The 24865-nt window shown below is 38.4% G+C and overlaps 2 protein-coding genes and 1 long non-coding RNA gene across 4 annotated transcripts in view; 1 reads left to right on the forward strand and 2 right to left on the reverse strand.

Moving 5' to 3' along the window:
• The window catches only part of COL3A1 (collagen type III alpha 1 chain), a 55275-nt gene extending 48971 nt beyond the window's left edge, over positions 1-6304 (forward strand). Inside the window, exons 44-51 of the mRNA XM_026095864.2 lie at positions 162-215; positions 329-436; positions 1656-1709; positions 1905-2012; positions 2650-2932; positions 3430-3617; positions 3819-4061; positions 5146-6304. Of these exons, the coding sequence (XP_025951649.1) occupies positions 162-215; positions 329-436; positions 1656-1709; positions 1905-2012; positions 2650-2932; positions 3430-3617; positions 3819-4061; positions 5146-5292 (1185 nt within the window). The 3' untranslated portion in view covers positions 5293-6304. The remainder of the gene's footprint in view (positions 1-161; positions 216-328; positions 437-1655; positions 1710-1904; positions 2013-2649; positions 2933-3429; positions 3618-3818; positions 4062-5145) is intronic.
• Positions 3992-13690, reverse strand: LOC112980785 (uncharacterized). Of its 2 annotated transcripts, XR_010390014.1 has the most exons (3): positions 8816-13683; positions 7927-8051; positions 3992-4591 (listed from the first exon to the last, which is right to left on the reverse strand). It is a non-coding gene; the product is annotated as an uncharacterized LOC112980785 (long non-coding RNA). The 2 variants fall into 2 exon arrangements; XR_003258516.2 differs by lacking the exon at positions 3992-4591 and having other exon boundaries at positions 5274-8051; positions 8816-13690.
• Positions 13691-15837: 2147 nt separating this feature from the next.
• COL5A2 (collagen type V alpha 2 chain) overlaps positions 15838-24865 on the reverse strand; it is a 118834-nt gene continuing 109806 nt past the window's right edge. The window contains exons 49-54 of the mRNA XM_026096058.2: positions 24764-24817; positions 23956-24063; positions 21544-21835; positions 20432-20619; positions 18299-18523; positions 15838-17422 (exon numbers count right to left, since the gene is read on the reverse strand). Coding sequence (XP_025951843.2) covers positions 17276-17422; positions 18299-18523; positions 20432-20619; positions 21544-21835; positions 23956-24063; positions 24764-24817 — 1014 coding nt within the window. The 3' untranslated portion in view covers positions 15838-17275. The remainder of the gene's footprint in view (positions 17423-18298; positions 18524-20431; positions 20620-21543; positions 21836-23955; positions 24064-24763; positions 24818-24865) is intronic.

Genomic DNA, 24865 nt, shown 5'->3' on the forward strand with positions numbered 1-24865 from the left:
AGAAAAATGAACTGGCTAAAGTTCTTGCTGATTAATTCGTGTGTGAAGCTTCCCCTAGTGTCTGAACAGCTGTAGGCTTTGACCATACTGCTTATCTGGATATCTAGGTAATCTAGGCAGTGGCAACTGAGCCGCACCGTCTTATTCTTCTCATGTCACAGGGTCCACCTGGCCCTCCTGGCTCTGCTGGTCCTGCTGGTGCTCGTGGTCCTGCTGTAAGTCCTATTTAAAGTATTTTTGATATCATATATTCACTATTTTCTGCTATTTGGACATTTTTTTTCTTATTTGTTTACACATTGCTTCTATTACAAACCTACTCCTAAAGGGTCCTCAAGGTCCTCGTGGTGATAAAGGTGAAACTGGTGAACGAGGTACCAATGGCATAAAGGGTCACAGAGGATTTCCTGGTAATCCTGGCCTCCCTGGTCCTCCTGTGAGTATTTTGCATTATTTGGGGAATTACAGTTGTGTTCTTAGCTTCTGTGGTTTGGGTCCCAGGTACCTAATTAGGCTTAGCTAATTTACTGAGGAGCCTGTGTATTTTCATTGTCAAATGTATTCAGAAGTCCAGGTTCCCTGAATCAACCTAAAATAAGGATGAATAAAGAGGCTGCTAGGAGCTAAAGCTGGGTTTACATTCATTTTCATAGATTATTCCTGATTAAATTGTCAAAGATAGAAATAGGGGTTGAAATATCTATGTCTATGAGAAATTTATGCTAGACAGACTAAATTTATGAAAAACCTACTCAGAGTCCAAATATTTTGCTTTTGTCACACATCTTTTAGAGTAATTAAAATCATGGCAAAATGTGTATGAATCTATAAACTTTGCGAACAACTGAATTGTAAACGGACATTATCATTTTGAGCAATTCTTAATAGCTAAAATGATTGAAGAGTAATAGACAGGCACACCGTAGTATTTATGACAAGTCCAAATTTAAAGAGGGATTTATATTGAAAAGAACTATGATAGCACAGCTTCTCCTCATAAAAGTGAGAATCAAGAAATCCAAAGTCATCTAGTACTCTGTCAGTGATGCCAAAAAGATGGAAGTATTAACTGTAAATACCAACCTGTTTAACAACACAGCATACCCTGTTGTCTTACTTTTATCATGAATAAAACAAAATCTGATGAATCTTCATTTACATTATGACTGTGATATGATTAATCATTTTTAAATGTATGGCTTAGTTCTTTATGGTGCATCCATAAATAAAACAGCAATTTTTAATGTACTTCTTTTAAACATATTGATATCTGCTAAATTCTTTAAATAACCCTGATGGTAATATGATTAAAACTGCTATGTATTATGAAGATAAGATTTCATCCAAAGCTTGTTGAAGTCAGTTGGCTTTCTTACATTTTGAATGAGAGCCATTTCTAATATTTTTTCATTTAGAGAACATTTGATAATTTTCCTGGTCAAAGAATGTATCAGATATAAGAGATTATAAAAGATTGTATCAGATATGAGAAAGAATGATTGCCAATCTTTTATAAGATGCAATTTTTTATATATATATTACAATGATGTGTTTTATATAATTTTAAACATGTTTTCATTGTCTTTATTTAAGGTACATCCAGCTAGTTGCAAAGTAGCAATCTGAGAAGTATTTGACTTATCTTTTCTTCACAGGGACCTCTGGGTCCACAAGGTTCAATTGGAAGTCCAGGAGCTGCAGGTGCAAGGGTAAGAAAAACTCCCTACCTGGTGTAACTGTAAGATTCAGAATGTTTGCACACAAAAATATGGTGATCTTAACAGGTGACTGCTGAAGAAAAAGGATACACCTGATAAATCATACAGAACTGTTTGAAATCTCTCACAAAGCGTTTCTAAAATTGAGATTATCTGGTAAACTATTTTGACCACATTATGTTCTAGGGTCTCCCAGGACCAACTGGCCCCCCTGGAAAAGATGGTAGAAGTGGATACCCAGGTCCAATTGGTCCTCCTGGCCCACGTGGTAACAGAGGTGAAAGTGGCCCTGCAGTAAGTAAATTGTGCACACTCCACTTAAACAAATACTTTAGGCACTACTTATTAAAAATAGGACACTCTCCCATTTAAGTATCTCCCTCAGAGCATTCTGTACTTCAGGGATAGAGTTTTTGGTAGGAGGTATGTACCCGTTGTGTCCAAGTCCAAAAAAATACAAATCAGTTAATTATAGCTCAGTGTAACTATTGATTTACTGGGCTTTCTGTTAGTTCCACATAGTCACTGACCTTTTACATGTACAATGGGAAAGCAGGAACTCTTTACTTCAGATCACAGACTCCCATTTTGTCTTAGAAGCTACAGAACAGGGATACAGTTTTCCACACTCCTCTAGGGAAGCCAACACTGCAAAGGTCATTAGCATAGCTCATGGTACTTCTTTTAAAGCCAAGGAATGGCCATTCTCTGGATTTTGGTGAAAAAGGTTCTTTTTCCTTCCCAAAGTCCAGATAGAAGAAGGCCAGTCACAGTCTGATAAAATTAGGGAAACAAAATTCCAAGTTTAGGAAGACAGGATCTCTAACAAATGTTCATACTGAATAAATGGCATGTTTTATTATTAGGGTCCACACAGACTGCCAGTTTGAACTTGTGATCTTTACTCGGCATCATGTTCTTTATTTCTCAGGGTCCACCAGGCCAACCCGGTCTTCCTGGTCCTTCTGGTCCTCCTGGCCCATGTTGTGGTGGTGGTGTGGCTGGCCTGGGTGCTGGTGAGAAAGGTCCATCAGGCTATGGGTATGAATATCGAGATGAACCAAGAGAAAATGAGATCAACCTGGGCGACATTATATCTTCGATGAAATCAATTAACAACCAGATCGAAAACATCATTAGTCCTGATGGGTCACGGAAGAATCCAGCTCGTAACTGCAGAGATCTGAAATTCTGCCATCCTGAGCTCAAGAGCGGTATGTTAGGTTTTTATTTATGCCAATAGCAGCAGATCTTGGTTTTTGCTGAATACTATTGTCTTTAAGTATTGGAATGCAGAGATCTGCCATAAAAAAGTTTTGGTTTGGGGATTTTTTTTTGAAAATGTAACGATAAAGATGATAGACATTATAATCATTTTAAGCATAAAAGTGACTATGCATATACACAGCATATACACAGACTTCAATTCCACTCCTTATAGATAGATATATGTTTAAATCCTTTTCTGGAGAAGAACTATAAAAAAAAAAAAGTTCTATATATATTTCAAGTGTCAGTCACCTTACACTACTCAAACGGGCATATTTGTTTATTTGTATATCATCTTACTCTCTTCTGTGTCATCTCTTCTGTCAAAAATAACATACTCCCTAATTTGGTTCAGGAATCTGGAAGAGAGATAAGCCTCACATCATACATTTGAATTTCTCTCCAAATATAGTAAGTCTTTCAATATTTTGTTCACCCATAGGAGAGTACTGGATTGATCCTAACCAAGGTTGCAAGATGGATGCTATTAAAGTATACTGTCATATGGAAACCGGCGAGACATGCCTCAGTGCTAACCCCAGCACTGTGCCGAGGAAAAACTGGTGGACCAGTGAAAGCAGTGAAAGGAAACATGTTTGGTTTGGAGAATCTATGAATGGAGGCTTCCAGGTAAGAGCTCTACTACCACAATAAGCAGCCCAAAGGCTAGTACATATATTGTACTTGCATACATTGTAACTTACTTACCAAGAAATGAGCAATATTCAGGAATCAAACCATGCTAATATTTAATGGGTGAAATAGTTACTACACTAGCAGTCCCTAGACATGACTAAATGAAAGCTCTCTCTTACGTGTTGTACTCTGCAGTTCAGCTATGGAGATCCTGAGCTTCCAGAGGACGTCTCGGAAGTTCAGCTGGCATTCCTCAGGATCCTCTCTAGTCGGGCCTCCCAGAACATCACTTACCACTGCAGGAACAGCATTGCCTACATGGATCAAGCCAGTGGAAATGTTAAAAAAGCCCTGAAACTGATGAGCTCTGTGGAAAGTGAGATCAAGGCTGAAGGAAACAGCAAATTCACATATGCTGTTCTGGAAGATGGCTGTACTGTAAGTAAACAAGATTTTAGGATGATAGTCTAATAACTAATTCCCTCTAGAGGACTAGACCCTGAATAATGGATGAGAAAGCTTTGTTTGCCCTGGGTAAAGAAAGGACATAGTTGCACCTAACTGAGGTTATTTAGATTCGTTACACCAAAAGTGTAGCTCTTGTAGCAACTGTAGAAAGAGAGATGAGCTCCTATTTAAATCTGTGCTTTACCATTTTCTCATCTCTTTTGAGCCCAAGTCAGTTAGAGGCCTAAAATGAAGCCACAGTGACCAATTTTTGATCCTAACCCCATCTCAACTCTAGAACTAAGAGCAGTAGTAGGTAAATCATCCCTGCTGTGCAAAAAAATGAAGGCTAGCTGATTCAAACCGGTCACCTTGGCAATGATTATGGGAGGGGGCAAAAACAGTCATTTTTCAGCCCTGAACGTTGCTAGTCACTGTGCCTTGCTTACTGCAGCAGAAAGTACCAAAGAGGAACAGTAACATCTAAGAGCATGCTTGTCTTGGAGCGTCTGCAGCCTTTTCTGTAAAAAATAAACAGCAGGAGGCAGAAATTGTGAGTGGTGTTATATATGGTTCCAAAAGCATAACAGACACCAACATATATTGCAAAAAACGCATTTTAAGGATGCATGAATGCATCTACTTTGTGGCCATTTCTTTAATGTTAACATGAAAAGCTACTTCATTACTGCTACCACTTTTTCCTGGGAACAAAACCACTTTCCAAAGTAACTATCTGTGCAATCTCCCAGCACACAGTGTATTTCAGTACTAAGTCAGAGCACAGGCACAGCTCCAGAGTACTCTGCAGCCAACAGGCACACATCTTTTCTGAGCAGCGAGGGGCTAGAACCCTGCAACGTCTTGCATAAAAGGTCCAGTGGCTGACCAGAAATGAAGAATGGTTATAAACATATTCATTTCTAAGGAGCTAATGGGCATAAAAGTTTTCCTATTGCTGAGAAGAGCACATTATATGGGAAAAGCAAGTAGGGAATCCAATAAACTGTATGATAACTTCCATATGGCCCAACACTGATTTCTGACGTGCTTTTTTTTCTCTTTAATTTCACAGAAACACACTGGCGAATGGGGTAAAACAGTCTTTGAATACAGAACACGCAAGACAATGAGGTTGCCTGTGATTGATATTGCACCCATAGATATTGGTGGTCCAGATCAGGAATTTAGTGTGGACATTGGCCCTGTCTGCTTCTTATAAATCAAAGATCTTGCTCTTTCTGAAACCCCAGCAAACAAATTCACACTCCAACTGAGCTCCTTTGTTTTAACCTTGTCAGCTAGTACAGGTGACCATCTGTATCCCAGTTATTTATTAACAAAATGTCTGGGGGAAAAATTAATTTGATATCAAGGGTTTTTTTTTTTTTTTTTTGCTATTACACCAAGTACAATAAAAATGCTTTTTGCTGTATTTTTTTTAACCAAATTCCATCTTCAAAAACATGTCTCCGTGGTGCTATAATAAAACTTCAACACTCAATAAAACAACACTGTGTTCTATTAGTTGAATGTTAGCCAATTTACAAAGCACTGATTGCTCCCAGTACCAAAGTTTACCCTCCTTTCTAAGATGCAGTCCATAAAGCTAGAAAGACTTCCCTGTTTCAACTACCTCAACATGGACAGAAACTGGGATGTGTCTGATGATTCACACCAAAAATCAAACAAATCAAAACACATTGGACCTATTCGTCAATTCAGTGGAATCACTCATTTGGTACAAAATTGTATATTTCTGTACTGATTAGCTGTGAAAAAGTACAGTGTCTTTTAAGAGTTTAATACCTTAATATCAACAGTCACCATAATTTTATTGTTGGATTGTATTCTGTTATCAAAGGTGCTTCTCTACTTTCCTGTCATTGCTGGTCAAGACCACTAAAATTAGGGAAGTGTAAAAGACTAATATGATGGTGCTAATGTATTTTTCACTCCTAACTCTGCAAGTCAGGGTTATTGACTTGCTTTAAAAAAAAGTAAAGGATTAACAGCAATTGTAAATGTCTCCTGTCATAGGTTGTTATTGGCATGTCATATTTGAGAACTTTCTCCCTTCACTCTGTAAAAGTCAATAAAGGTGCAAAATTGTGAACTTCTTTTGTCACGTTAACACATTTATAGTGTTGAAGGTTAACCATCCTTGTAAGCTTTTATATGGTTGTTGGTCTATTCCTTACAGAGACACATAATAAAATATCTTTTTAAAACTCCTTGTTGTTCCATAAAACTGACTTTCTTTATTTTGCTATTTGTATCTCTTTCCTCAAACATATTAATAAGGCAGGCTATAATGCTGGCACCATTTTTCTAAGGTAATTTTACTTGAGGACAGGAAGCAGTTTATGGCACCATATAGTGAAATTTTCTTACTTGCTACTCCTCTCCCTCCAGAAGCTCATCTTTTCAAGCCTGATGAGCTTCTCTATCATCATAGATTCAGCTCTGACAGCAAAATCCAAAATAGTACCGTGTACCTGAATAGATCTGTTTGGAGGGAATAGAAGAACTGAATCCCCCTAAGAAAAAGACACCATCAACAACAAGAACAACAAAAACTGCTTTGATCTAAATAAGCAGGCTGTTATCTTTCCGGATGACAGCTTAAATGGCCTAAGGGTCTACTACAGTATTTGCCCTGGGGCACTACCATTTGGACAAAGCTGCCAGTCATGATTTGTCTATGGCCACTGGAGAGCCACAACTAAGTCATCTGCAGATCTTAGCGCAATCTCAAGGCAAGGCAATCACCTCAGTGCTTTTGGTGGCGTCTGAGTTCAGGCCAGAAGATGGAAGTTATGGGCACAGGAGAAGCCATGCTGTGAAAGCTCTCTGGTAGGTAATGCCAAGGGACACGACACAGGCTTCCCCATGACAGAACTGAGCCAAAATCTCCCTCACCTATCAGGACCCCCCTGACTCACTCCAGAACCCCGGGTGATTAAGGCCCCTCTACAAGAAGATCAACAAGAGCTCCAAAAATTGGGGTGGGGGCAGAAATGCTAAGTCTGAAAGGCTCTTGATGATAGGTGGGGGTCAGGCATCCTCTGAGAGTATTTCTGGATTGGACCAAGCAGGAAAAATGGGCAGAGGACTGCTGTTTCTGAGACATCTCACTGGACTCGCGTCTGAGCCATGCCACTGACCTGCTCTGGCATCGCGGGATTCAGCTGGCCCCACACAGACGCAGCCCAGTGAGGGGCTGGGGAACCTTTACCAGCACAAATTAAAGCATCAGGGCAGAAATGACTGTACCTAATATAACAAAAGAGCAGCAATGCCAGTGACTCATGAAAAAAAAAATTGGCTTTCACAGGAAACCCCCTCTTCTTTAATGATAAAAATAGCTGCCATTTGTGGAAAAAGAGAATTACATGTAAGTGATAATATTAGTCTGATATAAATTACATGGTTCTAAGTCTTTTGACTGGAGTTGAAATTTTATGAAAGCAGCCACTAAGAATGTTGGCAGATGGAAAAATGCATTGGAAACACCTGTTCTTAATCCTCCAAGCAGGAATAATACCCTCTACACTGTCCAGTACTGCTATGCCTGAGAGAGTGACTGGTAACAATTACTTGAGCTTAAAACTGAGGGTTTTTTTTTGTTGTTGTTTGTTGTTTTTTTTAAAGAAAGAAACTCATCAAGTCTTTGATTAATAATTTCTACTAACGAAGGGTGATTACTAAAGCATTTGTAGAACACAAACGAAAAAAGAAATAGCTGAGACCACCATAAAACAATTTACTTGTTTCAAATACCTTCATTTTTCAGAGAGTCACTTATTAGGACAACATGAGCCTGATGATATTTTTGTACTTACCAAGTTCTTACCTGATACTTTTAGGCTAGCAGCACCAGCCCTCATTGTGAGAGTAGCGCATGGCACACAGCAGTTAGTTAGTTCTGCAAATAACCCACTGTAGCTTAGGTGACTAACAAACAGAGATCTTCCAAGGCTGCAGAGAAATAGCAACACCTGCTTTCAGGCTTTATGATAAGAAAAGGCATAGACGAAGCTGGTGTAGGACAGATATTCACATTCATCTTCCTTTCAAATATAACTTTAATTAATTTGTATTGGAGAAGAGGGGAAAAAAAATACCATATTCTACACAGTTGAATGAGAGTCATGGACAAACAAGCAAAGACGCTGCCAACACAGTAATAAGCCTGATATGAACAAATATCTCATTCTGATTCACAGGTTCTTATTTAGTTACTACTTACCAGCTGACATTCACATATTTCATTCCTGCACATTACTACAGCTTTTGCAAAATAAAAAAATAACAAACAAACAAAAAAAACAACAACAACAAAAAACTTTGACTCCTCCTCAGATGGTTTCCCAGATTCTCAGCTCATACCAATAGCTTGAGGATTTCACTAACTAAATTAGTGCTAGGAACTTTAAGGTCTTAGTGGCGCTTCACCTTCCCAAATAACTGCAGGTGATCACCCAAAGCTGTGGCCCTTTCGTAAGACAGCAGAGCTTTTCTTCTGCTGAATGTGGATTCAGTGCCTGAGGCATGGAGAATGTTTCAACATTTCCTTATCTTTTTCCACATTCCTTATGGAAATCAGGTTAAAAAAAAAAAATACAACCACCACCACCACCACCCCAGCAAATCTTTCTCTGTTTCTAACGGAGAAACACTGGAATCTGGTGAGGCCCTGATTTTAGCCTGTCCGGAAACACTTGCGAGTCACAGAGCCTTACCTTGCTTTGGCTGATGGGCGAAGGGTTCTCTGTGGCTGTCCTATCTGGCAACGGCCTGGTGCCTGGCCCTGCTTTCGAGGCCCCAGAAGCACAGCTCCTTCACCCCAGAGGAGTATCGGCAGGTACAGGTTGAGAAAGCACGGCACAAAAAGCTTGGCGTCGGCGGTCCTCACTGTTGGACATCGACTGGCACAAGACAAGCCAATGAAGTGTGTGTGCGTCTCTGCAGCGCTTCACCTTACAAGTCAATTTGCAGCTAGAACCAGGACAGGATAAACAACTTCCTGTAATTGGCTTTGGATAGCTCTTGAATTTGAGTAACTGCTATGAATTATTTCCTGGAGCTGGCTAATGATCAACAGATTTCCTTGCTAAGAAAAAAGGTGACCATTTAAGTAAGTGTATAGTGGTGTAATTTGTAACTCGCACACCGTTGTGGCACCAACCAGATATTCCTAAGCCTCTGGCTGAGCTGGCTACAGGAATTTTGACCTCATAAATGGGAAAGGTCTTCCCCCAAACACGCCAGGTCATGCTATGATTTGGCTGATAAAGCATAAGTATTGAAGTCCTCACAGAAATTTCATTTCCAGTGTTCCTCCTCAGCTGCACATTATGCACATAAGGTACCTATTTTGGATGATTGGTTGTTATTTATAATTGTAACACGGCTTCACTGCAGTCACCAAATTAGAATATATTACTTATTATGAAATACCCCTTTTGACCAAGATAGAAACAATAATGGCTCTTTAAAAACCATGTCAACTTAATAATAGCTCTTTACAAATCATGTCACCTTAAAAAGCATAGGAAAAATGTTAGATCTGGCAGGCAATGATTTTTAAATTGAATGCCTTTTTTCTGGAAGTGTTAGTAATGAGGCACTTGCTGCACACATCTTAAACTACAGGAATGTATGAAATATTTTAATTACTATGTAGTTACTTTATGTTGTTACTTTACAACTAAATGTTAAAGTGACATTTTAAAGTATCCAAATGTTAATCTGATGTCCCAGATTGTACTTTACTGTCCTTAAAGACAATCCATAGAAACATAATGTAAAATACTAGAAGAGAAAGATATTTTGCAGGAGGTTTTTGGATTCAGGAGAGGAGAGAGGCGCTTACCACGTTTCTGCCTATCTGTTTACCGGGAGAAGGGAACCCCTCGTTCACCCTACGCTGCGGGATCGCTGTTCCAGGCTAAGGGAAGTGCATTAGAGCAAACGCCTCTAGCCTCCTGTGCTCACCTGTCCTTTGCCCTGTCACAGCTGCAGTCGCGAGGACATCTTTCTGAAGCGTTGATTGCAATCCACAGTTTCTCTCTCATCACTCTGCTTGTGACCTCTCCTTCCAAGATGGCCCTTGGTTGTTGACAACTCCTTTGTCCTCTTTTGTTCGTCCTTTTTATCCTCTTTTTCTAAGCAAAATCATGCATAGCCAAAACTTCTCTCTTTATCGCTGCCAGAGGAGGTTCATGAGATAAACTGCAATGGCCTGTTTTCAGTGTACAGTTAGCCACAGACACAGACACCTCTGGATTAAGGGGCTTAAACATATTTTTTATTGCTGAATTTCAGATCCAGGTTCGCATCCACGGAGAATACAGTTATTCAAAGAAGGTCACTTTAGGATGCGCTGGAGATGCATTTCAGTTATGGTGGGATTTTGTGAATGTTGCTATCACAACTCACATTTGAGCTTTACTATCTTTGTTTCAGGTGCTCCAACGTACCTGAAAGAGTCTACTCATGCTTCCTGTCCGTTTGGTAGCATCTGCAAGGCAGGGATTATAGATCTCACCTCCACTAGCAGTGTCCTTTCAAGGGTTTCAGCCATTCCTTTTAGAAACTGGCTGAACTGCTATGGCAGCAGTAAATACTTTTGGCTTAATCTGATTTCTCGTTCTATAACCAGACAGCACATTCCTTAGAGGACAGAGGTTCCTATACTACGAAGCTGGCTCCTATAGTTGTCACAGCTCTTATGTCAATGTTATATTTCTTTGTCATAGGAGTAAGATTTCTCCCTACCATACACGGAAAAAATATTTTACAGACATTGCTAGAACTGTAATAAAGTTCATCGTGTTAGAACTGGTTGTTTTTGTATCAGATATTTCACTCAGATGACTAAGGCCAAAGCGCAGTTCTGTGATGCTTTGACAAACATGACCTTGCATGGTCTTCTGCACTAACTCCTAACCAAGGTTGCAGAGGATGGACAGAAATACCTCAGCTGAGGAACTAACTATGCAATGGGAACACTTGATAGCACACTACTTCGATATTGAGAACACTACATCATACTGGCTATGAACTATTACTACTTAGAGGAACCTTAAGCCGGAGCTGATAACAAAGATGATTTCTTACCTCCAACAGCAAGGAAATAAAAAACATGGAAGAAATCAACATGTTGTGGATGGCAAGGAAACTAACCCTTCTAGGATCTGGTTCAAAGTAGTGTTCCCTGATACCTTAGCACTTTTTCAGACCTTCTCCCAAAGAATGAGGAAATATATAATGCTAATAGCACAACACGTAAATCAGCTATCAGTCTTTCTGAGTTTTCTCCTAGGTTATGTAAAAGTATGAAGCATCTCAGAGTTGGATCAGTTGGCTCAGATCCTTCCTCGACACTGTCTAATCCACTGGCTCTGCTACAGTATGTTCCGTTTTTCATCTTTGACATTGTGTCCTTTCTTCTTGGAAAAAGCTGATTCTTCTACTACTCCTACAAATATTTTGTTGTCCAATAATCACTCACAGGAGTGAGAAGCAACTTCACAAGAAACCTGGTCTCTTGTACCTAGTTTTCCCTTCGTGATGCACACACACACGCATACTCTCTCCCTCCTGTGGCTGCCAAGAGTTTAATGCAGGTGATTCTTCATCACAATTCATCATTTTCTTAATAATGTTGCCCACAATGTCTATTTGATAATTAATACACATTACCTCTGATATTAACATGAGCTAAATTACCAGGTGGCATGACAGCAGGTCAAATAGTCCAGCTAACCTTGTAAGGAACTGAATCTAATTCTTTGGTGCCCATTTAGCAATTTTGCTCAAGGCGGCTCCTTTACGAACATTCTGGACTCTGCAAAATATGCTTGAAATCACACACACCAACAAAATCTTTAAACTCATAGCAAGCAAATTGCAATCCACTGGACACACTAATCTAGAACCAAAATGATTTTTTTTTTCTTGCATAAACAGTTTGGTCAATTTGGTCTATGGCTCTGCAGTTTATTTGGCATTTATATTCAAGGTGTCAAACTGTAGATTCTGTACTACCTTTGTTCATATGATTCTTTTATGATAATACCATGAAATTTTTAATATTATACTCATTTTTAGCTTGTTTTCTCCATGGTATTTGCCTACTTGCTGGGAATCTTTTTCTTTCCATTGCCATTTTCACATTTCCATTTAGTTCTGCTCTTCCTTTTGCAATTGTTTTACTTTCTATCTTCCTGAAGGTCTCATTCTTTTTATAAATACAGCCTCTCTCAGTGAAACCAACCGCCTTGCAAGTATTAAGCTTCAATGTAGTCTTCATTTCTGTCCAAAATTACAAATTTTATTTTCTGTAGATTGAGAGTTACCTTTACATCTACTTCATATACATTCACAGAAGTTCTTTCCTACAATATACTTACCTGTTTGTGATGTTTTTCTCTTCAGATGTTTTACTGTCATTTGAGCTATTACATTAACTAACCCATCAGTGTCAATGTTATGAGTTTTATTCAGTGAGCAATTCACTTCCTAAACATATCCCACAAATATATTGTCTTAACTGTTATTTTAAAAATTCTTGCAGATTTTATTTCTACATGCGGAAGGTTACTGAAGGCAATGCCTGTGCAGTGTTCTGCTGCCTCGCAAATCCTAATGGCTTTTCATAAGTTTCAGGTAGTTTATCCTAATAGTTTTTTACTCAGTTTGAGAACTGGGAATCCTCTCTAGAATCTATATAAAATTCCGAAAGTCTTCCAATGCTGTTTAGTTGAATAAACTGAGTCAAATCCAATATTAAAGTTTCAAAAACTTCTTTCACTTTCTAATTTCTCGTGTAGATCTTGTTCTCTTCAGGGATGCCATTTCTCAGTGTGCAATACTCTTCTCACATCTTTAATGCAATCCAACAACAGCTTTGTTCAACTTCAGGCAGCCTCAGGAGATGAACAAAACCTAGAGGCCATTACCAGCAGTAATAAGAAAAATAATACTTTTTGTTCATACCCCACTGTTAGACTCTCTGCTTGCCTTCATACAGAAAAACTTCTCTACCTGTTTGCTAAGCTCTGCAGACTTTGCTTGCGTGGTGCGTCTGGCTGTTATCCCACAAAATTTTCTTTCTTACACTTTTGTGTTGCTTGATGCGTTTTTCTGTTTCGACATAGCACTCCAGGCGCCCGAAGAATCCTTTCAGTAGTAAGAGCTTAATTAGAGCTGAGTATTTACTAAAGCTACAAGGAAGCTAACAAATAGGCGAGGAAGGAGTTTGAGAGCGAGAGGCAATGAGATTTGAACTCGCACTCTCCGACGCCCAGACACCCGGACTGGAAAGAAGCACCAAAATCTGAGAGAGAGGAAAAGATTTCTGTGGACAGAGCGTGGAGGAGGTGCATCTTCGGCTGTTCCAGCCTTTCAAAACGGCAAACGATTCAGCCCAAACCTAAACCTATTTTCAGAGTCACTCAGAAGCTAAGGTGCATACATCCAAAACCGTGATCCAAAAACCCTCTTGCTCAGGGAGGACTTAAATAATTGATTCCTTGTTTGCCTCACTTTAAGCACACAGAGCTCAGTATACAAAGCTCACGGATCCAGCAGGCAGGCTGTGATCACCTCTGACACGCACAGAGTTGGCTTCCTCAGGAAACGCAGCAGGAACAGCAGCATTCTTTTTTTTTCAATATTAATATTACTTGCGTATATTTTAACAGTTATATTATTTATATATGTATAGCATATGTATAGCATATGATAGGCATTTAAATTTAATTTATATTAATATATAAAGTAATATTAATCTTGCCCAGTTAAACCACTGGGCAAGTTAAATGATTTGTCCAGTAAACTGTATCCCTAAGACCAGTTCTGTCTTCAGTCATGTCTCCTACTGCTCAAAATAAATTAAGAGAAGGTGTCAAGCAGGGAAAAAAATAAAGTCTTATTCTTAGAGAAGGCATAACTAAACTCCATTCAAAATATAGTGTAAAGGTAAAAGATTATTAAAATTAGTCAATAGCAAAACAAGAATAGGCTCTGCAATACTTGAATCCCAATTTTTTGTTCATTGTGTTTGCAGAAAAACACATTTTTTCATCTCTGGGAATATTTATCACAACCTCCAAAGCCCACTGAGCATATCTGAGAGATCTGCTGCCTTTTTCCATGCCTCAGTAAGACCAGATTCTTTCGAAGTTTTAACTTGGAAGAAACATAACACAAAAATACACTTTAAAAAGCTGTTTGTGTTAGGAGCCACTGCAGGAGAAAAGAAACCCAATATGGATTCTACTGTCCAGCTGCATAAAAGCTAAGCCCTGAAGGAGAAAAACCAGTGCTAAAAAAGACCTGAACCCTACCAGCCGAAGCTGCTGCTTTTCATACCTGGCTGATATTTTGTACTCAGTGAGATACTAAAAAGGACAGGCTCTCCCACTGACACGGCCCCTTGCGCTAGCGAAGCTCTGCGTGTTCCCAAACCTATAACCAGCTATGTAACTGCATGCAGAGTCAAGGCTGATATTTTATATCTGAAGTTCAGTGACACAGGGATAAAATCATTACAGTGATGATACACATACCTTAAATCAACATTACAAATCCAGATTATTTGGTTAAAATGAAATGACAAAAGAATCCAAACACACCTTTGTACACACTTCAAGGTAAACTACCCAACCATCGTTAACCTCTCTGTATACTGGCAACATACAATAACCACCAAATTACGAGTGGTAAGTAACAGAATTTTAATTTTGAGCTGAGATTTTACTGACTTGTTTTTAATGGAGATGAAGTTGCAAAGAGAGAGACTTGAAAAGAAAAAAAAAAGTCCCTCATAATAAAACACTCTTCTTCAATAACCTCACAAAACATTTATACTTATTATGGATTATCATATTCTGCTGATAAAAATCAGAGATTACAAATAACTTTCAAACATGCATCTATACTCTAAATGTTCTTTACTTTATGCTCTTTGAGAGATGTCATACAGAGGTACGATCACAGCCACCTCTGCACGAACTCGTTTGAGCTTGCCATTACACCTCAAATTATGAACATTACCCACCAGCTCTCAAGGATCCCACATGATACGGTCACTCATGAGTTACATATTACTAGAAACCATTTTGTGCTAGTAAAAAAGAAATCACAGAGCTACTGCTTGGGTCCAGAAAGCTAACGTCCGCATCAACTCGTCAACATCCCTGTTCACAGCCCATACGCAAACATGCATATGGACAACCTGGACACACACAGTCTCCTTGAATACTTGCCCTTTGGGAAGGACGGAAGAGGCATAAAGTCCTGCCTTCCTCTCTACAATGCAACTTTATGTCTGGTCTAGCAACTGTGTTCTATCAGAGACAATTTAAACTGAGGACCACATTTTATTCAGCGTGGAATAAAAATCCTGATTCTCTGGCGTTTCAGACAACACTAGTCAGGTAGCTCGACTAGGATTGCTGGTGATTGCTCCATACAAACTGACACTGATCTTGTGAAAATTGTCACAAAGAGAATATTATTCAAAATACTTTTATACTCCTATGTTTAAAATACTTCAGGTGAATGCATCGCAAATAAGTTATTTAAAATAGCAACAAAATTAAAAAAGCTTAAATACTTCTATTTTCACATTCCTGGAAATTAATTGATATGGGACACACTGGAAGGAATTCTACAAAAAGGAAACCACTGACATAGCAAGAAGCATGTATTTAATTAAATGCTTTGCAAAGATACATGAATAAAGCTATGTGCATGACTTTCTTTAGGGATGGCCCCAGCTGTTTATTTTTTTTAAAGAAACAAACAAAAAACTTGGAGAGCACAAATGCAGTAAAGAAACAAACAACTAAGTAAGTTTGTACCTACATGCTTTACAAAATAAAGCAGGCTGGTGGTACAAAACATTCTATATACTGTATGACCAACAGATAAATGCACTGTAACATTGTTCTTTAACACACCATAAGCCTAACAGCTAAACTCTGAAAATGACATTGACAGTAGGCGTCTTTATTTTATCAGCCTTCTACAGAGTCATTTAGCACCATCACTTTTTTTAATTGTTTTTGCCCTGCCTATCTCCGTTCTTGAAATAATAACAGAAGCATAGCACCTTTTAATATCTAAAATAAAAACAAGAATATCAAATGCATCCCAATTTCTAGAGATGAGGTAGCTCATGCTAAGAAATGATGGAACTTCCCTGCCTTGACAACTCAAGGCCATTAAGTCAAAAATTACTGGTGATGCATGTCTGGATGTCAGCAAAAAATAATGAATTTCTAAACTCTCTTTCTCTTTATTAGCAAACGCTCTGGTATACATGTGAATGACTTGCAACATACATACGTTGGCACCATATATAAGACATCTGTATAATTTGATATGTAATGGCTTATTAGATGGACAAGTATTGGAAAATCAACAAGCATTGGGTTTAACATGTATTTTGAAGATAAATGATAATTTAATGGAACTACATGGGTATACCTTGAGAAGTAAGAAGTCAGGCCTTAAACTTTATATATGGGGCAGTTCTACTGAAAACTTGTATTACCCCAGTAGTATTTTTACTTCATAAATTAATCATGGCTGTGGAATCCTCTTATGAACAGACTATTACATAGCAGAGTGCAGGAAAGTCAATGCCAAATTAAGATGGTCTTATTTGAAGAGATTTTATTCTATAAAAGACAGATTTCTGTGAATGGCTATCCTACTGACAACCACAGAAAGACATGCTGGGGTAGAGGGAGTAGACCTGACTGAAATATAACAAACAGTTCACACAAGCGCTCTACTCTTCTGTTACTCAGCATGCATCCAAGCAAAAGAAATAATCCTTAGAGCTTTACATAGTCCCACATTAAAACTATCTATTTTGAATACCTGTAAATTTTGAAATAATCTGAAGCAAAAGCAAGAAAAGATTCAGATTATTTTTAAAAGGTGATCATCGGTCCTCTTAAAATTGTACTGTTGTACTAAAAAGTTAATTTCAATCATTTAAACAGAAGGTTTGTAAGTAAAATAAATATTCAAAAGGAGGCTGGGCATTTAAGAAGAACTGTATATACAATGCTGATCCAATATCAGCCATTACTTCAAGAGTCTCAGGATTAACTTCAGTCTAAGTTCATGTGTTTAATTGCTGCTGTTGCTGGGTAGTGTGTAAATTTCCCCCCTCTCTCTTACACAAAGCAAACTGGCCCAATTTCAATTCCAAATTCCTGGTCAGTGCTGCCAATGTCCACTGGTGCAATATCTATGACAGGTAAGCGCGCCACATTCTGCGTTCTGTACTCAAAGACAGTCTTGCCCACATTCCCGTTACGTTTCTGAAAAACAAAGAAAGGAAGAATTAGGCCAGAGCTCATGTGAGAAGCAGACTGAATGCCAGCAGGTGAGTCAGCTGAGATATTTTAGAAGGATCTCACTGTATCTCCACTGAACAACACACAATCTTGTGCACTGCACCTTGATTATTTTAAAATGTATAATTTGTTTTACAGTGATGAGCGGATCCTTTAGACGGATACATTAAGGCCTTCTCCTCAAACTGGATTGATTTTTCTTCTTCTTAGGAAGTTCTTCCCTATGTGTTAATATGCTCCTGCACACGTATTCTTGGGCTACACTCCTGTAACACGCACTCTAATTTATGTAAAGTGCAAAACTAACTTTAAAAATATTTTGTCAATATCTTGATCTTGGCCAAGCATGTTATTGAACATGAAAAAAAACTTATGCAACTTCTACTTGATCGTTTTTTTTCCCATCAGTAATTTTTTTGTGGCAACATTTCTCCTTTTCAGCTAAGTCAGCCACAGCACCAACAAATTTACTTTAGTGTATTGCTGCAATGATCCTATTCGTCTGGCAAACAAGTGCTTGAATTTACTTGGTTTCTTTGCGGGATCCCACACAGAGGTAAACAAGTATTGGGAAATGCAAGATGGTAAGATATGTATCTCAGTATGTTCACTAATAACCAGTAATTTACAAATCTCCTCTAAATAGTGCAGACTTCCATTAAGTGAGCCTAGAACTGTATTAAAATATCTATTTGATCAGTTACTTCTATAATTCATGTTGAAATTCTGCAGCATTTTAATTATCTTGGTTCTATGAATTTTTGCTAAAGTGAGGAAGAACTGACAGTATTAGAAGACAAAAGTCCTTTTTCTCCATACCAAATGATAAAAAGAACTTACAGAACAGCTGTCATGAAGAACAGTATATCTGAATCGGCTGTTTCCCTCTGCTTTGATCTCCAGGTCATTGGCGCCTTTCAGAATTACAGCTTTTTTCAGGTTCTTAGTCTGGTCATCCATGTACCCAACACTGTTCTTACAATGATAAGTGATATTCTGGGAAGCTTCCTTAGATAAAAGGCGCAGGAATGTCATTTGAGTGACAGCAGTATCCCCATACACAAACTGTGAAGATACAAAATAGATTAACATATATTACATGAAAATTTGTATAAAGTGTGTGAATTTTATAAATATCTGCTATTCTCATAATCCTTTCCAGACAGGATTAGCACAAGGCCTATGACAGAAAATCTAAGAATGATTTCATCTGTGATTTGCTGCAAGTTGAGGACCAAGAAATACAGACATCCTGTAGCAGGGAGCATTTTGAAAAATTTTGATCATAATGCAGAAACTTTGAAAGTGAACAACTGACCCTATTCTGGAAGGCACTTGGGCCTCCACAGACATTTCAAGTTTTGGAATGAATACTGCATTCTTTCAAAAAATGGATTCGCTAGGAGCTAAACATTATGTATGAAATAGTAAATTATAGCAACCTCAAACTAGATAACAAACATCAATCTCAGAAAATGCTTTTATGCTGTACCTACTATATCACAACTTTAGGAGCTAGTTTTCTACAGAGTTTACATTTTATTTAGAAACATCATCAACAGCAAAAGTTTGACTAAATAAAAATACCTATACATTTGCATATGGACATTATAAAACTAACTTAGGCAGAAGTTTGAAAAATGTTTTTATATTCTTTCACTGTTTCTATAAGAAACTTCAGCAATTTTACCTGTGCAGTTTTCATTTTATTCATGCTTTGTAAATGATCGCAACATAGAAAACCACACTTAGGAATGACTAAAAATGCGCACGTTCCACTAAGCTTTGCCAAAAAAAGAGAAAATCTTATGTATTGCCATTGTCATTATATACAAAATGTGTTATCTATGTTTAGTGATATCAGAAGCATATATATTACATTAAATATCTGAAGGGTGTATGTGGCTATTACACAGATCGTACTGGTAGTTATCAAATCTGACAATGTTTTCAAAAATTACATATTCTTTTATAGTTTTCCTTGAGATAATTTCTTCTGCCAAAGAGTATCTGACTTACAAAAACCCTTTTTGTAGCTCTGCAGGCAGCTATATTTCAACCGTGACATTATGGGTGATGGCAAGTTCTTCTGAATTTAGTAGGAAGTAAAAGCACTGAGTATCTTAAAAATGCAACCAGTATCATATCTGCTCCCAATTGTTAAAGTTCTGAACTGTCATCAGGAATCTAGCTGATAATGGCATGATTATTTTCACCCACCAAATATACATTTTAAAGATGTTTAATTACTCCCTATGAAATAAAAACTGCAAATACTTTCTACGTTTTTTATTCAATGAACTAGGAACAAAAAGGCAAAAGCTGGTGGAATAATTATATACTTTGCATAGCATAAACTTATGTTATTTGGCAGCACCATTAAGCCTACTCTTAGAAGTTATCACAGATGGAAAAATCCCATGGAAAGCTAAGAGAGGGATTTTTGTCTGTCTAGACATTGATGTATTAGGCATGGAACATTCCTGACACACATGATACAACAACCATGCTTTCTTTAAAACCAGCTTAGTTGAGAGAATTGAAAAAGGAGGCTTTTTCTTTCTTAGGAGTGAAGAGTATTCTGAAAGAAAGAGTGGATTTCAATTAAAACAAAAGTTATTTAAATTATACATCAAAATTTTAAAAAAAGAAAACACTTTTTCAGGACAACGATAGAGAGTTACTAATACAGATTGCTGAAGAAGTTTAAGTTTTTAGGATTAAGAGAAATAAACATCCACCAGCAGTGGTCTAGTTATAGCTGATCCTGCCTGAGATATACTTGCATAGTTTCTCCCAGACTTTCTTCCTATAATTGCTGTATGATAATAACAACAGATTGAATATCCACCAGTCTATCAATATTTATAAAGTTCTGATCATAGCAGACTCTGCTCAGTAAAGCAGATAAAATTCCAAACCAGAAGGAATTAGAATAAAAGAGAATTCTTGAAATTAAATGTGTTTAGTTACCTGTGATCCCCTGTTCATATCAAGGCCATACCAAATAGGCTTCAGATCAGATGACCTGCTGGTCCACCATGTTTTGCGTGGTATAGTAGACGGGTATGCAGAAATGCAGGTCTCTCCAGTTTCCATGTTGCAGTATACTTTTATAGCATCTTCAACACATCCCTGATTAGGATCAATCCAATATTCACCTACAAAGAACATAAAATGTGGACTCTGCTATATTATTAAGATTCCTGAAATAACTGGGGAGACAATACAAACAGAAGAAAAACAGGCATACTCTTCATGTAACAATTTGGTGTGTATTTAAACGTGTGCTTTAGATATACATTATAATGTTGCCTTAAGCTGATCAGTATTTCAAATACTTCAAGATCAAGGAATTCAGACTTGGAAGTTGTTTAAGGTTATTAAGGTTGTTTAAATTCATTGCAAAGCTCCTAGAATCTCTCAGAGCATAAAGACGACACCATAGCTAGATGATTTTCCCTGCATATGAGAATCTGATGGCAGCTTCCCCGACTGTTGATGTTGGAGGCAAAGTTTCAGGAAATGGGGAAAAGCTGGAAAGGCCTGCCATGGATTCTCTCTGCCTTCCAGTCTGTTCTCATTTATCACTGGTAACCAGTATATGTTAGGCAAACTCCTAACTGGCATGTTAGTATATTACTACCTACGAATTGCCAACATGGAGAAGCAGCAGAAAATTCTGGATGGAAAGCACTCACAGGTCATCAGCAATGGAATGCACTGGGCACCCACGGGCAACACTTCGAGCTAACAAAAATTAAGCAAAAATTAACAAGTGACATACCAACCCATCTCTGCAACCATGGAAGTGTTCTATGGTGGTAACACTAGAAGTAGCACTCCATGAAAGTATAAAATATTTCAGATGTAAAAATACATCTAACTAAATAAATATGGGACACATCAGAAAATACACTTCATAGGTAAGAAGAAATGATACATTTCTGAGAAGTTTTTGAGCTCCTAGTGTGAATGTCAGTTTAGACCATCAAAATCTGCATTACGTATTTTTTCAGCGACCCAAATATATTCTGGAATAAGTCAGAACAATATGGCATATACAGAAGATGGTTTATACGCACCACTCTTCTTGGAGGAGTGACAAAGCTTCAGGTCATCACAAGTCCGTGCCGGGTGCTTCTTTGAACCATCAGGACTGCGCATAGTCTCGATCTGGCTGCTCAGTGATTTCAGTGTCGCATGGACTCCTGGATCTGTTTTATTGTGATCATCTGGGGCTGCTTCATCTTCAGTAAACTCTGGTAGTGGGTCTGCCATAGCATCATCATAGTGTCCCATAATGTCACCAATGGCAGCAGTAAGGTGTCCTGGAGGGCCTGGGGGGCCTGGAGGGCCTGGATCACCTGGTGGACCCTAAAGTAAAAACAAAAACAAAAAAGGCAATAGAGGGACAGCTGAGTCAACCAGGCAAAATGATAGAGAAGGGAAGCCAGTCACTAATAAAGCAGGGAAGCCAGTCACTAATAAAGCAAAACTTCAGGGCTGGTCACCCTAAGGCACAGGCAAAATTCAGTTATAGATAACCAATTCATGCTCCCAGGAACAAAGGTAAGAGATTAGAACTACATGAGAGGCATTCTCTCTGCTTCATGTCCTCACTGCCTGTCTTTTGCTACCTTGCTCAGTTTTTTCTTATTCCCTGCTTTTGGACTAAACAGCTGGAAAAAGTCAGCAAGGAAGGGCCTCTTGATTCCATTTTTTTAAGCCATTCCTCCCTCCTCCTTCAAATCCCTGCCTAATAAATTTATTTCTTAGCACTCCCAACAGCTGTAAGTGATTTTTTAGAACAATCTAAAATTCCTGTTTCTACTGAGTTGTCTCAGGCACACTTTCAATTAGTAAAATCTGAAGGGAAAACCGGGCACCAGAAATATTTTTATGTTAATCATGCATAGTGCTGAGCTTTCTGGCCACAGGTCTACAAACATGTGACACAGAATCCACTTCATCCTTATTTGGCAGAATTGGTGTTTCCCAGAGTAAGGCTATTTTCCTGAATGAGGGGTTTTGAGGTCCTTCTGTCAACCTGGACGGTGATACTTGGGGAGGTAACTGAGTCTTGAGAAAGAAAAGGTCTGGTGGTACACACTGTATCTCCACCTGCAGACTCTGCCAGCTCTTCTTTGGCAGCAGAAGGTCTGTAATATATCTTCATTGCAAGTTTGATGCTCTGGTGCATCAGATGGTATATGTGGATGTGGCATTTCCTTGGACATTAATTACCTCAGAGTTTGCAATTATTGCTCCAAATGTTTAATACAGAACACACACCCAAACTAACACATTCTGTGTTTGGCAAATGCAGCACTTAACTGTTATTTCTTGTTTTTTGGTTCTAATTTAGAGTCACACACAAATGTCAGGAAAAGCAAAACTAAAAATACTGGTATGCAGTATTTCTTGTACTGTCTCATTATATAGATGAAATATTTGGATACACATTATATTCCTGTATTCTACCACAGGCTATTATTTCAAGTCTTGGTGCTTCAGCAGAAGTGGAGATAATGAGAACTGGCAGAAATTCAAATGAAATAGGGTAAATATTAGCACATGATAAACACAGGAAACAACATGAATGTTTGTGTTACGAGACAAAAGAACAGCAGAAACTGTTTTTCTATGTTGCTCATTATTTTAGGTACCTTTATTCCACATTTCCCATATCCACTCCAAAATAAGCAATGCAAATCTTTTAACTCTTCATATGATCATTCATATCAGGCTGTTCTCAAATCCTTCTAATTTTTTATTTATATTCCTTGGGATGGTATTATGTTTTATGACTTAGGAGAACACAGACTGGTAAATGTCAAATGTGTGGAGGGCATTCAGCCAAGTTTAGGACTTTTTCCAAAATGGTCAAACTACTTTTTCTTTGTTGCAAATTAGCTCATGGTGATGCCTGTGAACTTCAGAGTAGGCTGAAGGTCAGCTGAGATCTGTGTTAGAGTTTGGGCTGGTAGTTTGGACTGAAGCATTTCCTTAATGCAAGGCATGATGGAGTATGCTCTTGGCATTCAGGGTCTGTTCTTAAGTCAGTGTCACCTTCATGTGGCTGGAATTAATTTAGTGGTAGGGCCAACATGAAAGCTGACTTTGCACTACTGCTGTCTCCACATGCACCCAGTGAACTATGCTTAGGCCTGAGGTTTTAGGGCACAAACTGTCAAATAGCCATGCTGCGCTGTAGATCCAGCAGGGTCCAGTCAGCTAATTAAAGAAGTAGCTTCAGATTGGTCTAAGGATAGCACAGATGGATGAGACTAGGATACTCACAGGTCTGGAAGAAGATAGTGGGAAGGATGCAAGCCCTTTTTAAACACAGTTACCCTAGCTATCTGTTGGAGAAAGTATATCTAATCCTATGATTTGTCTTGAGCTCATGGACGTTTGAGAAATTGCTGCAATAGAGTGTAAAAAATTTCCTTATTTGAAGGTAATCTCTTCCCTCCATGTTCCCACCAACTTACTTCAGGTCCAGCTTCTCCCACACTTCCTCTAACACCAGGAGGTCCAATTGGCCCAAGTGGTCCAGGACTTCCATCCTTGCCTGAAGGACCAACCGGACCTGGAGGGCCCTGGACAAAATGAGAGAAAGAAGGAATATGTTTTAGCATTTGATAACAAAGTTATCAAAAAAGCCTTTTACAAGCATTATCTCTTCAGGATGCAATACAATTATTTTTGTCCATTACCAGATTTTTAAAAATCATGCTTTTTCTTCTTCTCTAAAATTAAGAAGGTGGCAGTTTCAATGCTGTTTGAAGGCAATTGCCTGAGACAATATGCCTCGGATCAGCTGTGTTTTTCCCAAACCATACAGGTATATTCAATTCTGAGTGCTACCCAAACTTTGGAGTAGCTGCTTTATGCCCAGCTGTATACAGACCCAGAGATATCCTGTGACTTGAGAACACCCTAGGGAGCCATATCTCTCCGCTACTTTTCGGTCAATCACATACATAGAGGGTATGAAAGGCAGAGTTGCAGTAAGCAGAGTTGCCACATGCATGGTTTCTTTGCATCAGCTGTAGCAAAAGTCTCTGTATAAAGAGACTGTGGCACCATAGTGATTCTGAACTGACCTTTTTATCTGGCTATAAGCCACACTTATGTTAAAGCTTTCTTATATTAAACAAGGTAACATCCCTCAGCAAAAGATAGTACTGTTAATCACCACATGATACTGAAGCTGATAAATACCAGTAAGCTAAAAATGAAGACCAGATAGAAACGTGACAGTGGGGAAAATACCAAAACCTGAAACATGATACTCACCCGAGGACCGAAAGGGCCTGGAATGCCAGGACTTCCCTGTTCACCAATAGGACCCTAAATGAAAGAAATTAGGGTATCATCGAGATATCTAAAGCATATTCC

This window comes from Dromaius novaehollandiae, chromosome 7 (assembly GCF_036370855.1).
Source record: "Dromaius novaehollandiae isolate bDroNov1 chromosome 7, bDroNov1.hap1, whole genome shotgun sequence".
NCBI lineage: Eukaryota > Metazoa > Chordata > Aves > Casuariiformes > Dromaiidae > Dromaius > Dromaius novaehollandiae.